The 19,723-nt window shown below is 40.4% G+C and overlaps 1 protein-coding gene across 1 annotated transcript; it reads left to right on the top strand.

Moving 5' to 3' along the window:
• Positions 1–3,324: 3,324 nt before the first annotated feature.
• On the top strand, positions 3,325–19,299 carry tnfaip6 (tumor necrosis factor, alpha-induced protein 6). The gene is made up of 6 exons (XM_042002007.1): positions 3,325–3,460; positions 5,424–5,561; positions 6,213–6,374; positions 10,570–10,798; positions 16,760–16,800; positions 18,997–19,299. The coding sequence occupies exons 1-6, from the start codon at positions 3,361–3,363 to the stop codon at positions 19,092–19,094; spliced, it is 768 nt and encodes a 255-aa protein (XP_041857941.1). The 5' UTR covers positions 3,325–3,360; the 3' UTR covers positions 19,095–19,299.
• Positions 19,300–19,723: the final 424 nt, after the last annotated feature.

Here is a 19,723-nt window from a genome sequence, read left to right as displayed (position 1 = left end):
CCACGTCTGGGCAAGAGAAACCTGGGTCCATGGTTGACCCTACCAGGGGCATAAAGCCCCCAACAACAGAGCCACTAGGATCATCAGGACACGCAAACTCCTCCACCACGATAAGGTGGTGGCTCAGGGAGGAGCAAATTTTTTTATATCCCATTAATTCACATTAAAAGCAGATTTTTTTTTATCAAATGGTTATTAATAAATATAATGATCCATTTTCGTGATGTTAAGGTTTCATTTTCTAAATCAGCAGTTTTCAACTCCCCCAAGGGGTTCCCGAAAGTGCACAGAGGGTCTGCCAGGTTAAGGCTGTGATCACGTGATCCACATGAAAATGTCCCAAGACCTCACTTCACATGTGCTTCACATGTGCTGATTGTTCTGTAAGGGTGTGGTCTTCCTGTTAAAGAATTAAACAACACTGGATCCTGCTTTACCACTAACAATGCTAAAATATGTTTAGCTTTAAATATGTCGTGATTGTATTAATGATTATTTTCTTAATATTTTGTGCCCCTCTCACACTTGGTGCATGTGGTGGATGCGGTTCAGGTCTCCACTCTCTGAGATGTACAGAGTCCTACCTCTTCTTTAAATATGTCCTGAAGGAAAATTGTAAGTATCCCATCACCTTTCCACAGCGGTTCCCCAAGGTTCCATGTTGGAGCCCATTCTTTCTGTAATCTACACCACCTGTTGGTCTTGGTTATGCATATGCAAGACTTTTTTATTCAGATGACAGCCTGGTGGACCTTGGTTGCTGGATTTCTGCTTCCATGATGCTCCAGATGTTGTGTACTGGTGAAAGGTCTGGACTGCAGGCAGGCCAGTTCAGCAGCCGGACTCTTCTCCTGTGAAGCCATGCTGCTGTGATGGATGCAGGATGTGGTTCAGCATCGTCTTGCTGAAATCTGCAAGGCCTTCCCTGAAAGAGACGTTGTCTGGATGGGAGCAGATGTTGCTCTAAAACCTCCATGTACTTTTCAGCATTGATGGAGCTTCACAGATGTGGAAGCTGCCCACGCCATAGACACTAATGCAGCCCCATCCCATCAGAGATGCAGCTTTTCACCTGTCCACTGATAATAAGCTGGATGCTCCCTCTCCTCTTTAGTCTGCAGGACACGCCGTCCATGCTTTCCACAAACTAGTTCACATCTTCATCCACTGACCACAGAACAGTTTCCACTTTGCCTCCGAATCCTGTTCACATCTGGTTGGTGGAATCTTGGTGGAAGACGGTTGAATCTTCAAAGTCTGAGGAACATTTTTCTGAAATTGTTCCACAACCTTTGGTCTCAGTGTGTCTCAAACTGAACCTCACTATTAATCACTTAATGGCTGTAAAGTGAAATAAGCGGGAGACTTCCAAAGTAAAGAAAAAATAGCTTTTTTTGCAACTGACAGATTTAAATAATTACGTTTGGCAGGTTTATTTAAACATAATGCATCTTGTGTTCTAGTATTATTATATGAAGTCTGTCAGTATTTTCTTGCCTCTATTTCTGAGCATATTTAACATGTGTTTACATTTATTAACCTCAGGACAGACATGATGTCAGCTGTTTCAAAGATTTACTGACTTTTATTGTTGTGTAATCATGATACAGACTCCTCACTCCAACCAGAGTGGCCAGTTTGCCCTCCTTTACTTGGCAAACAAATGGAAATGATGATGAATCCTGTGTTAAAAAGCAGTTGTACTATTCAGGTTGTCACAATTAGAAAGTCTGAGACGGAGTTTCCATGTGTGGGTTTGACTAGGCGAGGTGCTCTGAGAATTAAGACGGCGCACACCATTTCCTCCCAGATCTGGAACCAATTCAGGACAATTTTCCAGACAGCCATTGGTATGTGTGTATGCATGTGCCTGTGTGTGTGTGTGTGTGTGTGTGTGTGTGTGTGTGTGTGTGTGTGTGTGTGTGTGTGTGTGTGTGTGTGTGTGTGTGTGTGTGTATGTTCTTATATATGATACAGAGATATCATGTTGTTTGTATTTGACACCAACATGGCCCCACAGTCACTCTGCTGCTCTTTGATTTCATCATTCATCTGATGAACTTTAAAGCCAAAGTGATGAATTCTTTGGTCATCTAGGGGAACCTCAGAATGAGAAACCCCATCTCTGAAGATGTAGGAGACGTCATACATTGAAGTCATGAGTTGTTGAGTAACAGACTCTGCAGGGGAGTGGAGCAGCTCCTCCTCTGCTGACACAGAACTCAGCTTATTTCATTAATTCATATTATTATGTGAACAAAGACCTGAAAGATAGCTTACAGTTGTGACCCCCTACAGAGAAACATGTCTACTTCATCAGGAACACCTTGGTAGTATCGAGTTGGACCCTAGATTTCCACCAAATTCTGAACTCATCAGACCAGCAACGTTTTTCCATTCTTTTGGTTAATTCTGGTCCAGACAACTGCTGCTCGCTGGATGTTTTCTCTTCTTCAGACCATTCTCTGGAAACCCTAGAGATGGTTGTGGGTGAAAATCCCAGTAAATACTAAGACCAACAACAATGCCAGGTTCAAAATCACTTAAATCCCCTTTCTTCCTCATCCTGATGCTCAGGTTGAACTTCAGCAAGTTGTCTTCATCATGTCTACATGACTATATGCTGCAAACCGGAAGCTGAACAGGAATAACTAATAAAGCTGAGGCTGAGTGTAAATGACACAGACTCCAAATAAAGATCATAATAAGAACCTATTAGGCAACATATGGTGAGTTTCTTTGTGGAATATCTTTTTGAGCAGCTTCATCAGAGTTCCGTTTGGTGGGATTCTTAGTTTGGAGCAACATAAATTTCTCCTACCATCTCTCTTTAATTTCATATAATCCCAATGTGTTTTCCAACGAGGTGAAGAAAAACTGCTCAGTTAAAGGTTATATCTGTGACTAGTCAACCAAATCTTCAAAAACTATTTGTTTTTATTATTAGTAGAAATGTGTCCACTTGGTAAATAAAAAGTTTATATTTTATGTTAAACTACTGTTTAATATTTTACAACCACAATATGTAAGAAAATTCCAGATTTAAATATCACAACTTGGCATGGGAATTATTTTATACTGTTGTTGTGTCAGAATTTCTTTTTCAAAACAGAAAAAAATACTTGTAAATTTTTAAATGATGGAATGATATTATAATGATATAGTGTGGGAGAAAAAAAGGGGGGAAAGACATCTTGTAAAACTAAATAGTGCAGCCAGACTTGCTGTGGTTAATTATCTCGCAGTACTGGACACTTCCCACCTCCCTGGGGAGGCATATAAAGCAGCAGCAGCCGAGCGCCAGAGGACAGAGCTGCTGGAAACATCTGCAGAAAGCAGCTGCTCACTGACGACTGCAGGATGCATGTGTTGGCTCTCTTCTGGTTGCTCAGCTTCCTGCTGAACGAGACGCAGGCATGGGGCTTCAAAAATGGAATATTTCATAATTCAATATGGCTGGGTAAATATAAATATTTCATTTTCATGCTGGAAATTGTATGTCTTATGAGCCTCATTGTGTTATTCTGCATTATTTTTCCTTCTATTATTCTCATTCATTTAAAATTAGGTTTACTCGGTTAAAGGCAGAGTGAGGAGTAACAGGGATTAATAGACTGTACTGAAATCCAGCAGCTTGTGCCAAACAGCATGTTTATGACCTGGCTGTGCTGCGTGAGACTCTCATACAAGTGGAAATGACTTAATCTCAGGACTTTTCAGAATCTCCAAATCCCCTGGAATGACCATGCATTGGTAAATGACTTTATCATTGTGGGAATACATGCCTCTTTTTTTGTTAAAATATGGTTTAAACAATGCTGACCTTCCTGGTCAGACATCTTTAACTCTAACTTAATGCCAACCTTTTTACTTTGAACGCTTGAGTTTTTTTTTTTTACTAGTTTATCAGTTTGGCTTGGTTGAATAAACATTTTTATATAAATCTCCACTCTTTGTCCCTCTGGCAGAATTTACTGATTCCAACTCCTCGTGGTCTTAAAATGACTTTACCAGTGACTTAAATCTGTGACATGTTTACTCAGATTGGGGTTTCTATGTGTATTATTTATGTATTTTTATTTGTTCTGTCAGTCCTGGTGAAAAAGTGAATGTATGTTCAATAAATGTTTATGACAGACTGAAATTTAATTTAGCTCAGTCTTAACCTGCATGGTAACGGACCACTTATTTGTTTTTCATAACAAATATTTAAAAAACAAACCAACAAACAAACAAACAAAAAACTCACGTGGTTTAGGTATAACTATATTTTTCCTGTCACTAATGGGGATCTATGAATATGCTAACTTGGCATCCCACCAACAGCAGCGAGTGCCTGCTCTTAGCCATATCCCAAATGCAAAGCAGCTAGCTTGCAAAGCAAGGTATATGTGTTTGCTTACACTTGTGTCTTATTTACTTACAGCTAGCGCCCGTTTGCTACATTAGGCCAAAGTCCAGCTGCTAGTGGCCAGAGCCCACTCACACAACTTTGCCAAGTCCCAAATGCTAACAGCTAATGATAGCTAACATTAGCTGAGGCTGTTTGCTAACAACAACTGGATCAGCTAGGTTGAGTCTTGGTTACTAACAGCTAGCACCTACCGCCTGCTTGGTATGTTAGCCCAAGTCTCAGCTGATAGTGGCAGGTGCCCACACGCTGAATCAGGCCTTGCCCTTAGTCTTGTAAGCGCTGAGTCGCTATAGCAGCTAACTCCTACTCTCTTAGGCAGGCTGAGTGACCACTAATGTCTGCTAGCCCCTGGCTAACTTCTCCCTGTATATTGTGCTGTAATTTCGTTGGTTTATCACCACACATGCAAAATATATTTACATTCCCACCTCACAAGTAGTCGCTTCCTTAATTCTTAAACGTGGACCATATGGTATGGGCCGTCTTTCTGAGGCTTTAGATGGTGTTCTGCAGATTCAAAGCAGAAAAGCTTTTTGATAGTGTTTATTTTACTCAAGATATCCCTTGAAAAACATAGAAATCATCTTATGGACATGTTAACAAGGTTTAAAACTTAATTCCTCACATTGTTTAACTAAAGGTTCTTTGGTCCTTGTCTTTCATGAGGAGGTTTTTGAGGCATTCAGAGCTGACAGAGTTAAAAAGGCAGTGAGCATGAGGTTTAATTAGTGTAAAAACATTGATCAAACAGGTTGAAAAGATCAAAATATCAAGTGGTGGATAATCTGAGGTGCGTCCTGCCAAGTTTGCAGTCATGCATATGTTCAGCCAAATCAGGATCAGCAGCTTTAAGAGGGCCAGAGAGCAAGTGACCAATTAAATTAAAAATCTAAATCAGTCTTTCTGAGTTTAGTTTTGGACCTTATGGGATCATTCTTTTAAGTGTGTGTCAGGTAGCTGGGATACAAACGACTGACTGCAGTTGTTCTTTTCTTTTTCCCTCTGGCAGAACAAGCAGCTGGCGTTTACCACCGGGAGTCTCGCAAAGGAAGATACCAGCTGACGTATAAAGAGGCCAAGGCTGTCTGCAAATACGAGGGAGGGAAGCTGGCCACTTACGAACAGCTGGAGGCAGCACGTCAAATAGGTCCGCAGCCGTTTACTTTCAAACACACATCATTACACTTCCATTAAAGCATGTGTCTTTCTGCTATGAGCACGGTTTTCATTGAGCTATGAAGTGTTGTTTGATCTGTTACTCTCATTACTAAACAGTGTGCATTATCAACCCAGTCCTTTAGATGCAAACAGAATGGGTTGTGTTTTATCTTGTCGCTTTCCCATAAAACACATAAAACATCAGGTTTCTGGATGGGACTGTGATGTAACACATCTTTAACATGCTGGAATGCTTTTAACATGCAGGGAGGGGTAAAGGTTAATAGGAAGCAGTGAATCAAACTCATCTTTCCACAAGTCTTTTGTTGTTGCATGACTGTGGGAAATTTTAAATGGTCCCACAAGAGCTGCAAACACCTTCTTGGATAGATCATATCACTGTTCTCATCTCACAGATCAAATCTAGCTCTGGTTGCCTGAATTTCTGTGGTTGCAACTGAGTTTACCCACAACAGACAATCTGGGAGGTCCTGTTTTTATCCATCGGCACAGTTTATTCTGATCTAAACTCCTCACATCTCTACAAAGTGGTTGCCAGCAGGCTTTCGTCCACAGAGGCTGGTCTGCTGGAGGCAGTGAAAGGGAGTCTACAACAGTTTATTTGTCATCTCTATTTCAGGTTTCCATGTGTGTGCTGCGGGATGGTTTGACAAAGGACGCGTTGGTTACCCCATCGTCAAGGCTGGGGCCAACTGCGGGTTTGGGAAAGTTGGCATCATCAACTACGGATACAGACTGAACAAGAGCGAAAAATGGGATGTTTACTGCTACAACCCAAACTGTGAGTAAATCTTTTAGCTTACTAATGTAACCAAAGCAGTACTAATTCATATTTTCATGCTTTGTTTTTTATTGACTCCACACAACAAACTTAGAAAGTAACTGAACATAATGCAGGATTTTAGTTTGAGACTAATATTGAGCCGATCCTGCTTCATGTCATTTGAACTAGTACAAACAACTGTGAGGACCAGATGAGGTTGAATGAGTGTTTATGTAAAATATATCTTTGTCCAACTTTGTGGTTGACAACATAAGAATATGTGGCTACGGGTTAAGATAACCAGTAGGACTTACATGGACTTGTTGACCAGACAGGCTGGTATTGGCACTATTACTTTACTATTATTTTACACAAACAAACAGTATAGCAGCATGTTCATTACTAACCTTTTTTGGGTCATAAATATGTCATAAATAAATAAAATAAAATAATGTTTATTTCTGCAGTTATCATCACTTTTAATGTTCATGGTGGCCATATTGGATTTTGAGGCCAGTGCTGGTGAGGTTCCTCCAATTGGCGTTTCAGCCCAACCTTTCTATGAAGAACTGTGAAATTCCAACTTTCACGTTCAAATAAATCGAGATCCAATTTTGTGAGGTGTTCTGGTTTAAATTCTGATTTCCCATTTTAAGTAGAATTTGAGTCCTGTTTTGCCTTCTTTTTAGATTGAGTTCCAGTTTTTGATCTCAAACCTGTTTGTGTTTGAGCAGCCATAGAAAACCAGTTGCAGACTGGAAGAGACTACTTTGCTGGTCTATGTTCACATATGAACCACTTGCCAAGGGTTTCAGGTGGGGTTACAGTGCAAAGAAAGCTCTGAGGGAGCATTCACACCAGGATAGTTCAGGGAATTACGTTTGATGAGGTTGGAAATTCTAAAAAATTTCACACCGTCATTTGACTTGGTTTTCTTTCACACTGTGCTTTACCCAAGCGTACTAAACCACCTGGATAATGTCACGCAGCTACAACATCTTCTTGCTAAGGTTGATATTGCCCAAAAAGACCATCAAGAAAGAAGGAGAAAATCCAGCTCATTGATTGGCCAGGACCAAAAATGGCTCTTAAATCTCAAAAAAATAATGTAGCAACAATGATTTTTTACAGTCTGGTTTCTGTTTTTATGCTGCCGTTCAAACCTAATCTAGTTTTCACCAGAATCTATCCAGTCTGAGGAGCAGGAGAGGCAGCCAGATACCTGATATGCTGCGTTACCATACATCCGACATCATTTCCTCCCTTTAGTTCACTGGAACGTCTGTTTGCTTTCATACTGTAAGTGAACCAGGATTCACTTGTAAGTGAACCAAGACCCCTGGTTTTCAAGTGGACCAAAGTTTGAATGAGCATTCACACTGCTCCAAAAGGACCGGACTATTCCTGGAAGCGGACCAGTGTTTGTTTAAAGTGGACCAAACTGCCCCAGTGTGAATGCGCCCAATGACATCTATGTATAAAAGGAAACAGAACCAAAGAGTGAGTTTGCACCACGCCCCACCGAAAAAATGAAAAAAAATTTTCATTAAATTTTTCTTTTTTATATATTGTTTTCAAACCAGTTTAGAGGTGCAAAACTTCCACCTAGTAGACTATAGTGTCCTGCTCAATTTGTCCCACGTCCCTTTGGCCATAACCACACTATCTCCAAATAACTGATGCTGTGTTAACATTTCTGTGGACATTAGGCACGTTTACACAGAGCACCTTTAATCCGATCAAATCAGCTTATACATTTGACCATGATTGGAAGTTTGGAAATAATTTTCTATCCAGTCGAGAGAGGTGTTTGAAATCGTTTCACGATTTGATTAACAGGACAAAATAACCACGTTTATACTCATTGTGATGGTTTCTGTGGTGGATGTTTCTGCTTGAATTACATGGGGCTTAGGCAATGTGGTGAGTCTCAAGAAAAACCTAGAAAAACAGCAAAGCAGAACTGGACTGTGGTGGATTCAGCGTTTTTGTCTGAAACCCTGAAAAGTTGAAGTTTTTGGGGTTTTTCTTTTTTCATTAAAAGGAGCAACAGTAAGCAAAAATTGCCTGCAATATACAATATGGAAACATTTGTCCAGTTCATTTTGGTTGTGGATCAGTGTTTGTCTGCATCATTCCGCCATAGTGAGGATGGAAAAACAGCCAATATTTGAATTGAAAAGTGCAAATCTTTGTTTAACCTCTTCGTTATGAGGGCTATTCTTCTGCTTCTTGTCTGAAATAAATTCACAACTTCTCAACAAAAAGCTGAGATTATTAGAGAAGTGTCAGGATTAAATTCTGTATTACTGTGATGAAAATGGTTATTTCTTACTAAAAGAAAAACACATTTCTATCAGTATAAAACCAGAGGATGGCAGCCCAGTTCATCTAGGAATGAGTATAGAAATCCTAGGAATTGTTAAATTAATATCTGATGAGGACTGTGCTACAGTAGAAAATAAAAAGTGAACCAGAGCAGTTTTCCAGGTGTTTTAATAGAGGTGTCATGCAGATAAATATCTTAGGAAGCCATTGGCCGATGTTGATGATGGACACCTCTAGTTAAATAGTTAACTAACACCAAATAAACTCTGTCTCCTTTTTTAATCACAGTATCAATAAATCAGATGATCTCTTCACTGTTACAGGTTGATTTTATAAAAGTTACTGTCTTGTTCTAGTTCAGGAACTTCCAGGATGGAGGGAGTTAAGTCTTAATGAGCTCAATATGTAATAAACTCAAACATGCATCAATGTTTACAACTCTGGAAGCAGATTCTGCCTAATGAGTGCTTGTTCAGAGTGTAAATGTTTGGCACCAAAGAACTGAGAACCTTTCTTCTGTCACACCTCTTCCCTTCAGTTCATTAAAATAAAAACTATCAAGCACATTTCAACGCTTATTTAACTGAAGCTGTAATGGAGGAATTTTAATGATGTTGGTGTTATCGATACTTTAACAGCTTAAAAAAGAGTCAGAGTCCCAGCGGGGGAGACCCGAGCCCACAGGTTAGAAACCATCATAGAGTCTGAGGCGCCACGGATCCACTCAGGAAGTTGTCGTCCCTTCAGTCTCGAGTCAGTCATGAGGGATGACAAAGAGAACCTAATCAGTGTCAGTGGAGGAGAGGTCCTTAATCTGTCTTGACTCAAAGCTGCAATCTCAGGCCCACCCTGTGAGTTATCGTAGCCAGACCAAAAATAAACCAGCAGGAAGTGAAAAAGTGCCAGTGAGGATAAGATGGAGTGAATGAGTAAGAGATAACTGAGACACAGGCTAAGTGTTTTAGAGCTACCACATCTGAAAGATTTGCACATCTGCCTGATTCATCTAACTTATTCAGCAGAAATATACGCAGATGTAAAGAGGATGACGGGCATGACTTTTAGCTGTCTGGAACATCTGAACACAGTTCTTGCTACATGTCTTGCATTCTATTGTAATCGTGTTAAAAGTTTCATAAAGTGTTTTACACGATAAAAACAATGTCTCTTAACTGAATATAAATATAAAATATAATCTGGCTTGAGGCTGCAGTGAGGAAGCGATATCTTGGACATCCGTCCACACTAGGAGCCACCACGAACACAGGCCACCACCACAAGAATGGCCCGGATCCGGGCAGGCCGAGGTCTGCACCGCAACCATAGGGCTGCAGTGCAGGACCCCTCAAATAAAGGGCAATCCCTATGGCAACAACCCTGCAGACCGAGCACCAAAGATCCCGGTACTGAGGATCCCCATGAGGAAAACACTGGAAAAACAATAAGAACAAAGAAGAGCAACAAGTTTGAAAGTATAGATAAGGAGTTCATAAAAGCGATGTACTTTGGTAAAACAAAACCATAAAAACTGAATAGAAAAGCTACAATTTTAAAATAAATTACATAATTAAATAATCAAGTAAAATAAGTAATTAAAATAAAATAATAATAAAATAGACTAAACAAAATAAAATTGTTCAATTAAAAGCTAAAAGATGCAGGTCTAGAGCCTCTTTGTAAAAACATGAACAGTCTCTGCAGACCTGGCAGGCTCTTACACAGATGAGGGCCTTTATGATGGAACGAGGCCTCACCAAAGGTTTTGGTTTGACTTTAGAAACAACTAAAAGCCTGGTACCAGAGGACCTCTGGTACCAGGCTTTAAACAATAACAAAAAATCGGTGAAATCAAGAAGCTTTATCATGTGTGTGATTTGTCTGACAGCTAAGAAGTGTGGAGGAGTTCTGACCGACCAGCAGAAGATCATTCAGTCTCCTGGGTTCCCCGACGAGTATCAGGATGACGAGATCTGCTACTGGCACATCCGGGCACGTCTGGGTCAGAAGATCCACCTCCACTTCCTAGAGTTTGACGTCGAGGACGATATGTCATGTCTCGCAGATTATCTGGAGGTGTATGACAGCTACGACGACGTCTCAGGCTTCGCTGGGAGGTGAGGATCATTACAGCTCGCTTGGGGTTTCACGCATCAATCCGCACCCCAGACACCAAATACTGTGGTTGTTTTTTATCTAGAGCATAAAATTTAAAAATTCAAAGGTTTGTGAAGTTTTCACATCAATCATTATCTATATTTGAGTCCTTTTTAGCTCTATTTTTTACTTTAAGTCCCAGTTTGAAACATTAGGGCAATTTATTCTGTTATTTCCTTATTCCAGTTATTTGAGGACCCTCCAGAGGTACATGAAAAAAGAAAGAACTATTTCTATCTTTTTGACTAAATAGATGTGACTTTACTTTGTACGATGAGGAGAGTTAGTTCAGGTGGTCAGGATTACTACTCACATGTGAAAATGTACACGTGTGTACATTTAAAATAACTTGATCATAATGTGAAATATAGTATTTTTCAGTTCCAGATGCATGGGTTTAAATGTTTAAATTTAGCTGCATAAAGAACACGAGCTCGGCTGTGATTGGAGACTGCTGTGTGAAACTACAGCTGTAGTAGTTTTCAAAGATGGATGAGCTGAAATCTTTCTGTGTGGAGTTTCCATGGTCTCTCCAGGTACTCCGGCTTCCCTCCACCATCCTAAGACATGCATGTTAGGTCAACTGGTCACTGTGAACTCACCCTAGGAGTGAGTGTGAGTGGTTGTTTGTCTCTAGGTGTTGGCCCGGCGATGGACTGGCGACCTGTCCAGGTGAACCCTGTTAGAGCCCTGCATGGGCCAATAGGTGTGTCAGAATACAGGGTCTGCACCCTTCAGAGTGTGCAGACTACGTAGGCTGTGGAGTGTCCTATGTAGTCTGCACACTTCAAAGTCCACTTAACGTTCGTGAAATGGGACTGCCTACCTAGTTAACGACAATTTCCCATATCAACAACGTAGGACGTTGAATCACTTGAACCTTAAAGTTTGCATTTTACAGGAGACGTTAACACCGACCGAGTAATAATGTTTAAAAAAAAACTCTGACGTTCTGTTGTTTTCCAGCTGGTACACACTTTGTTAACCCCTTAAGAAAATCCACGAATATCAAATATTGCAGAGTTTTAATACTACCGTTTAACAAACATGTTTTTAATGTACTTGGTTTTGTCACGTTTATACTAAAGTAAAAAGTACTCTTCGGAGCTTTGTTGCCCATTCGCCACCGTCTTGTGTGCAATGAATTCTGGGAGAAAAGAGGCCGCGAAGAATGCATCACCAGCAGCCTTCGTTTGAGGTCAAACAAATTGCCTGCTCCCATCCACTCCCACCTAGATTCTGACCACTACCGCCCACTACCGCTGCCTCGCTTTTATTAGAACCATTTTATTCTCTGGCCTACATATAACAGAAGAATAAATAAAAAATATATTCAACAAAAATCTCTGTTTTGAATCACAATGTTCATGTAAACTGAGGCCAAAACCTGTCAGATGTCTAAATATATGCTGTAATAACAAAAAATAACAAATTTGTTAAGCAAATGTGCCAATATCACAGTAAATCTGAACAATATTGAGAAAGAAAATATCTGATTTTCCTTTCTTTTCCTTAGTTTTAGATTTTCTGGCATTAATTTTGTTACCAACCATCAACTAGCAAACTCAGGACGTGCTGTTTATTCATAGCCACCCACTCCCACCCCATACAACCTTAAAACTGCCCACACTCACAAGATTTTTATTGGGGTCCCACAGGATCCGAGTACCAATGCCTGTATCCTGCCTCTCACCTGCTAATTCCTGGGATAGGCTCCAGCTTCCCCACAACCTTGCATTTGCGTAAGCAGTTTAGAAAAAAGATGAATGTTCCACCACATGCATTATGATCTCAATAGTACAGGACTCTACACATCCACTACATGAATACCTCATCCCCTTGTGTGTACATGTAGGACATTCTGCTGCAGGAAAAGCTTGATGCCTGCAGTCATAGCTGCCGTAAACAACAGGCCCCACTGAAGATGCCATGGACCAGTGCTGGTGTTACACCAAAATCTCTGACCCATCAGAATCTGTGTCCACAGAGGGGGCGATAGTGTACATTATTATTTATAATGAACCCAAAGAAATACAGACTGCAAATGCAGTCTTTAACCTTGTAAATTAACCAGAACAACAGACACATTATTGGTGTTCTGACATCAATTAGTGAGTAAGCTCCGCCCTCTGACAGCAGTATGTCAATGTGTGTTTGCTTTGGGACATCAGACTCCAGAGTTACATGGTTAAAAAGTTCAACGTTTACCACTGTGTAATGTATACACTGTAATAACTTTATATGTATATATATATATATATATATATATATATATATATATATATATATATATATATATATATATATATATATATATATATATATATATATATATATGTATGTGTGTGTGTGTGTGTGTGTGTGTGTGTGTGTGTGTGGTGTTGGTTTTGACTGTTGATGGCAGAAATGGTTTTTAACATAGTATGTGACCCTCACATAGCCAGGATCACAGAGGTAATGAACTTAAATACAAGTGTTTTCTAGACTTGGCTTGTCTTCAAAGACATACATGCAGAAAAATTACACTTTCGCCTCCTGTGATCACAGACTCTGATGGGTCACAGATTTTGGTGTAACACCGGTCTGTGCTAAAGGCGATGTGGGTAAGGGAGCAGTTGCAAGCCAAGTTTACCAGCATCGTCTTCTTCCCTATCGCTGCTTAGAGTTGCTCAATGCACATGGGCAAAGAAAGAAAAAATATATTTATATAGTGAGACATTGGCTGTGTCCGAATGTGCACCCTACTCCCTACATAGTGCTCTATATAGGGGTCACGCCATTTTGTCAGAGTGTCGGACAGTCCAGAGAGAAAAAAGTAGGGCACTCAAAATTACCCACAATGCATCTTGAAAAGTAGTGAGCATCGATGGTCACTAGAGGGGTCAATACAGACCACAATGCATTGCAGGCAGAAGCTCAACATGGCGCAAGGAGGCGAAAAAACATACTTTATTGAATAGATATGCCACAAAGAATAAAATACAACATAATGAATAAAAATAAAATTATTTACACACAACTTTGAATTGGATTTGGAATGACATCTTGATGCGCTTTGTGGTCGCCGTGGTGATGGCCTATTAGTCACATGGTCTTAGGCGAAGGTAAAATAGGTAGCTTCATGTCCGAATCGCCAAGAGAATCAGTCACTATGTAGTGTGATATATAGTTGAGCCCTATGTAGTGAACGAGGGGTTAGGGAGTAAGGTGGACATTCGGACACAGCCGTCTTCTTATCTCTGCTGAGAGTTGCACATGTGCATTAAAGTCTGCCAGGTGGAAAAATATGGTGGCCAACCATAGATACCAAACATGTCAAATGTCTGAAATAACTTCATGTTAAACTTACAAAATAAATTAAATACATGTGAGGTTTGTAAAGTGGACCTTGCGTACCTCGGAAGTACGTCTGCAATGCTCGAACATTTAAAGACAAGGCACGTTGAATTTACATAACAACCTCATGCAAGATTTAAAAGCTGAAAGTGAAATAAGAGCCATTTAATAATCATGAGATACATAATCCGATTGGTCGACTAGTTGTTTTAATAGTTGGAGACTAATCGACCATCAGAAAAGTCATTAGTTGCAGCCCTACATATTACATCCACCCATTCACACACACACTCATACCCTGTTGGCACATCAGAGGGGCAAGCTGGGGTTTAGTATCTTGTCCAAGGACACTTCGACATGTAGTCTGTGAAAGCCTGAAATCAATCCACCGACCTTCTGGTTAGAAGACTTCCTCCTGCTACAGCCGCCCACAAGGCTGCATTTACACTGCAGGCTACATTCATGCTTCCCCCAACTGATGCAGTTAATAGGCTTAAAATGAAGAGGCATAAACTGTCGTAGTTACATGTAGTAACTGTCTTATAAACACAAGAAATATTTTACCATTATCATTAGAAGCTCACTTACAATGCAGCTTCCCACCACTTGGTGGCGGTAATGTCTTGGTCAGTTATTTGTTCAACAAACCCCAATAACTAGAAGGAGTCTCAGCTAGTCGCTAGTCTGTAGTGAAAAATATTATATACATATATATATAGATATATATATATCTATATATATAATAGCATTTAAAACCAAAAAACAACAACAAAAGTGATGGCAACTCCACGGTTTAATTTTTGTAAATGGAGGTAACAAAGCAGAGCAGAGAGGTCTGTACGGAGTGTTAGCTAACATAATTTAACATCATACAAAGATTTAATTAATTTGTTGTGTGTGCTGATGTCAGTAGCATTGTAATCCAGTAAAATATCATGTTTTACTTTAAATAATTAGTTCATATAATAAAATGGAACTGTGAGAATATTTATAGATAGTTTGTGAAATATTTCAAATGCACTTGTAAAATACATCAGTTCAATGCCAAATCCTGAAGCACCAAACACTCCTCAGTGCTGCTGCTGGAACTTCATGTAAAGACAAAGTCTGCGTTTTTTACATATTTGGTTTTTGGTGAGCTACAATTGAGCTTCGCCTGGGGCTCAACGTTATCTTCGACTAGTCCTGTCATGTTTGTTTGTTTGTGTGTTTGTGTGTGTGTTTGTGTGTTGTGTGTTTGTGTGGCAGGTGTTTGTGTGTTGTGTGTTTGTGTGTGTGTTCTGTGCAGTATTGAATATTTGCTACTTGGTGACATGGAGTCCATGGACTCAGACTGCTCTACCAGTGAAAGACGCCTAGTGCTCCCACCACAACGTGGAGCAAAATCAGTAGCTAGACTCTTCTCCTCTGTTGTTCCCCGGTGGTGGAACCATCTACCAAACTCCGTCCGAGCTGCAGAGTCCTTATCCACTTTTAAGACTAAGCTAAAGACTCAGTTGTTTAAGGAGCATTTCCACATTTAGCTTAACTAAATAAGCTAGAAAGATTTGTCCAGCTTTTTGGCTCAACCAAGCACTGAAGAAGCTGTGTGCACTTATGCCCAAGATGATATTGTGTGATGAAATCATGCACTTATGACCATGTTGATATTGTTTGATGAATGAATCGTGATCCTGTATTTACTTAAAATGACTACAAAAAAAAAAAAAAAAAAAATTAATTCACTGCACTAGCACTACATGACAGCACCTGGGTCCAACTGGACTCAAAAGTTGTCTGACACTTAATTATGACGTCCCATCTTGTTTGAATTCATGCTTGTGTTGTTCTTGCTCTCAAATGTAAGTCGCTTTGGATAAAAGCGTCTGCTAAATGACTGTAGAACAGAATAGAATAGACTGTGAAAAACAATCCCTTTAGGGAAAATAAAGTCTAAACAAATCTATGAAACAAAAATAAAGTAAATAAAAATAAAGAACGGAGGTGGTTTGATGCAAACGTGTATCAAAAGGTGTCAAAGGATTTTCCTTGTCTTCTTTACTGTTTCGTGCCAGATCCTGCAGTATGCTGCTGCCCCCTGCTGTTGACATGGTTGTTACTGCAGCCACTGACTGTAAACCAGAACTTGATTGCAAACCCAGACAATAGAAACTAATGAGTAGCTGCATTAGACGAATAAATAATTACCCAATGAGCTTTTCATTTGTCACTCAGGTAGTGGTGCCGTTTTATCATCGGTCAGATCAGTAGCTGCTAATGGGAGGGTCTTTTATTGGCTCTTTGATGTGTCATAAAACACAACAGGTCTTGTTTAAATTTGAGAAATAAATCGGCTCAGCTGCTAAAAGAAATATTTTTAACCAAGATGGAGTCCTGTCTATCAGAGATGTAGAAAAGTTAGATTTTATTTGACTTCTTGTGTAGCTAGCTGGAATTCCTTGGATGAGTGCAGAGCTGTTATTTGCAGATGGGACTAAATCCATCTGTCATTTTTCTAAAAGAAACAAGCAAACATCCTCATGTAACACTGCTGCTGGAGTTGTACATGTTGGTTTCACCTGGTTTTATTTTTTATCTGTCTCCAGGTTCTGCGGTGATTATTTACCAGATGACATCATCAGTACAGGTGAGTTCCTGTCTGATATTTAAATTAAGAGGCGGATGAATCCTTATTTTTAATTACAGAAATATAGATACTTAAATTATTAAGTAGGATGTAAATCTTGGTACAACCCCAATTCTTAAACGGCGGGTTTCTATTTAAAATTAAAAAAAAAAAAAAACAGAAAGCAATGATTTATGAACCTCATCAAGTCATATTTTATTCCCAGTAGAAGATATAAACATGTCAGAGGATGAAACTGAGACGTTTCACCATGTGATGAAAATATGAGCTGATAGTGACGTCTGGAAAAAGCTGGAACAGGAGCAACAAAAGGCTGGAAAAGTACCTGGTACAAACCAGAAACACCTGGAGGAGCATTTGACAACTAACCAGGTTAAATGGCAGCAGGTCAGTAACATGACTGGATATAAAAGGAGCATTTTAGAGAGGTAGAGTCTCTCACATGGAAAGATGGACAGAGCTTCACCAATCTGAGACAAACTGGATCTAAAACTGAGGAACAATTTCAGAAAAATGTTCCTCAGACTCTGAAGATCCACCATCTACAGTGTAGAATATCAAAAGATTCAGGAGGAATCTCTGTGTGCATGGGACAAGGCTGGATACTGGTGATCTTCTGCATTAAAAGTAGACATGATTCTCTACTGGAAACCACTGCATGGACTCAGGAAGACTTCCAGAAACCACTGTCTGTGAACACAGTTCACCCTGAAACCCACAAATGCAGGTTAAAGCTCCATCATGCAGAGAAGAAAGCCAGAGGTGAACAAGATCCAGAAGAGGCTTCTTGCGTCTTCTCTGGACCAAAGGTCATTTAAAATGTTCTGAGGCAAAGTGGAAACCTGGATGAAGATGTGAACTAGTTTGTGGAAAGCGTGGACGGCGTGTCCTGCAGACTAAAGAGGAGAGGGAGCATCCAGCTTGTTATCAGTGGACAGGTGAAAAGCTGCATCTCTGATGGGATGGGGCTGCATTAGTGCCTATGGCGTGGGCAGCTTCCACATCTGTGAAGCTCCATCAATGCTGAAAAGTACATGGAGGTTTTAGAGCAACATCTGCTCCCATCCAGACAACGTCTCTTTCAGGGAAGACCTTGCAGGTTTCAGCAAGACGATGCTGAACCACATCCTGCATCCATCACAGCAGCATGGCTTCACAGGAGAAGAGTCCGGCTGCTGAACTGGCCTGCCTGCAGTCCAGACCTTTCACCAATACACAACATCTGGAGCATCATGGAAGCAGGAATCCAGCAACCAAGGTCCAGGACTGTAGAGCAGCTAGAATCCTGCATCAGACCAGAATGGGACAACATTCCTCTCCTAAAACTCCAGCAACTGGTCTCCTCACTTCCCAGACGTTTCCAGACATGTTAGAAGAAGAGATGCTACACCATGCTGAACACCACCCTGGAACTACTTTTTACACCGTGCTGAACATCACCCTGGAACTACTTTTTACACCATGCTGAACACCACCCTGGAACTACTTTTTACACCGTGCTGAACACCACCCTGGAACTACTTTTTACACCGTGCTGAACATCACCCTGGAACTACTTTTTACACCATGCTGAACACGACCCTGGAACTACTTTTTACACCATGCTGAACATCACCCTGGAACTACTTTTTACACCGTGCTGAACATCACCCTGGAACTACTTTTTACACCGTGCTGAACACCACCCTGGAACTACTTTTTACACCGTGCTGAACATCACCCTGGAACTACTTTTTACACCGTGCTGAACATCACCCTGGAACTACTTTTTACACCGTGCTGAACATCACCCTGGAACTACTTTTTACACCGTGCTGAACATCACCCTGGAACTACTTTTTCCAGACATGTTGCTGCATCAGATTCACCATCAGCTCATATGTTCCACCACATGGTGAAATGTCTCAGTTTCATCATCTGACATGTTTTTATCTTCTACTGGGAATAAAAGATGGATGATGAGATATAGAATTCTGTTTAATTTTACACAGCGTCCAACTTTTTTGGAACTGGGGTTTTACATAGATTGTTTACATATTTCCATAAATGCATGTTTAGAAAATTAACATTAGAAAAATAACATTTTAACAGGGCATTTTCAAAGACTTTAGTTTTGTCCTTATTTAGTTAATGTTGATAGAAATGGGCTTCCGTACACATGTGACTGTGCTAACTCATGGCTCTGTTGTGATACAGGAAACGTGATGACCCTGAAGTTTCTCTCTGATGCTTCCGTCACCGGTGGTGGTTTCCAGCTACAGTACACGGCCCTGAATGCATCGCTGCTCACATAAAATGACCCTCAGCTCTGACTGATGGCCTCCTGTTGCTGTATTCATGTTACTGGTTACCTCCAGCTCCGGGAAGACTCCGTCTTACAGCTCATTAAAGGAAGAATTCTGTAAAATAAACAAGGCTGAAATTTGTGTTGTTGGAAATAAGTGACATGTTTACCTGTGCCTGTTATTACAATTTGGTAAATAAATGTGGAAATGTACTTCCACACTGGAAAGTCTAACAGCTGCGATGGTCATGATTGTCTGTAGTTTGAATTAACACGGCTGAATCTCTGGTTTTAGTCTAATTTCAGCTTCTGTTACTTCCTGAGTTATTTCAGTGGAGATTCCAGCTGAGGTGAATACAGAGCGGCGTCACACCTGAACTTCCTGCCTTTTGCTGCAGATTTGGATTTTCATTGTTTGACTTGATTGACCTTTTATGTAAAAAGTTTTAATATTTATCCGTTTTCTGTACCGCTTCGTCCAGCTAAGGCTCGCAGGGAAGCTGGAGCCTATCCCAGTAATAACCAGGTGAGAGGCAGGTACACCTGGACAGGTTGCCAGTCCATCGCAGGACCAACACAGAAACAAGCAACCACTCAGACTCACTGCTGGGAGAATTTAGAGTGACCAGTTAACCTAAC

The sequence above is a fragment of the Melanotaenia boesemani genome, chromosome 12 (assembly GCF_017639745.1).
Source record: "Melanotaenia boesemani isolate fMelBoe1 chromosome 12, fMelBoe1.pri, whole genome shotgun sequence".
Taxonomy (NCBI): domain Eukaryota; kingdom Metazoa; phylum Chordata; class Actinopteri; order Atheriniformes; family Melanotaeniidae; genus Melanotaenia; species Melanotaenia boesemani.
This window is presented reverse-complemented; position numbering and strand designations above follow the sequence as displayed.

Bases quoted from the DNA above. Each gene is read 5' to 3' on its own strand.
- tnfaip6 (XM_042002007.1), top strand. From the start codon at position 3,361: ATGCATGTGTTGGCTCTCTTCTGGTTGCTCAGCTTCCTGCTGAACGAG. The intron at 5,562-6,212 runs GTCCGCAGCCGT...TCTCTATTTCAG, and splicing joins GGAGGCAGCACGTCAAATAG to GTTTCCATGTGTGTGCTGCG. The intron at 16,801-18,996 runs GTGAGTTCCTGT...GTTGTGATACAG, and splicing joins AGATGACATCATCAGTACAG to GAAACGTGATGACCCTGAAG.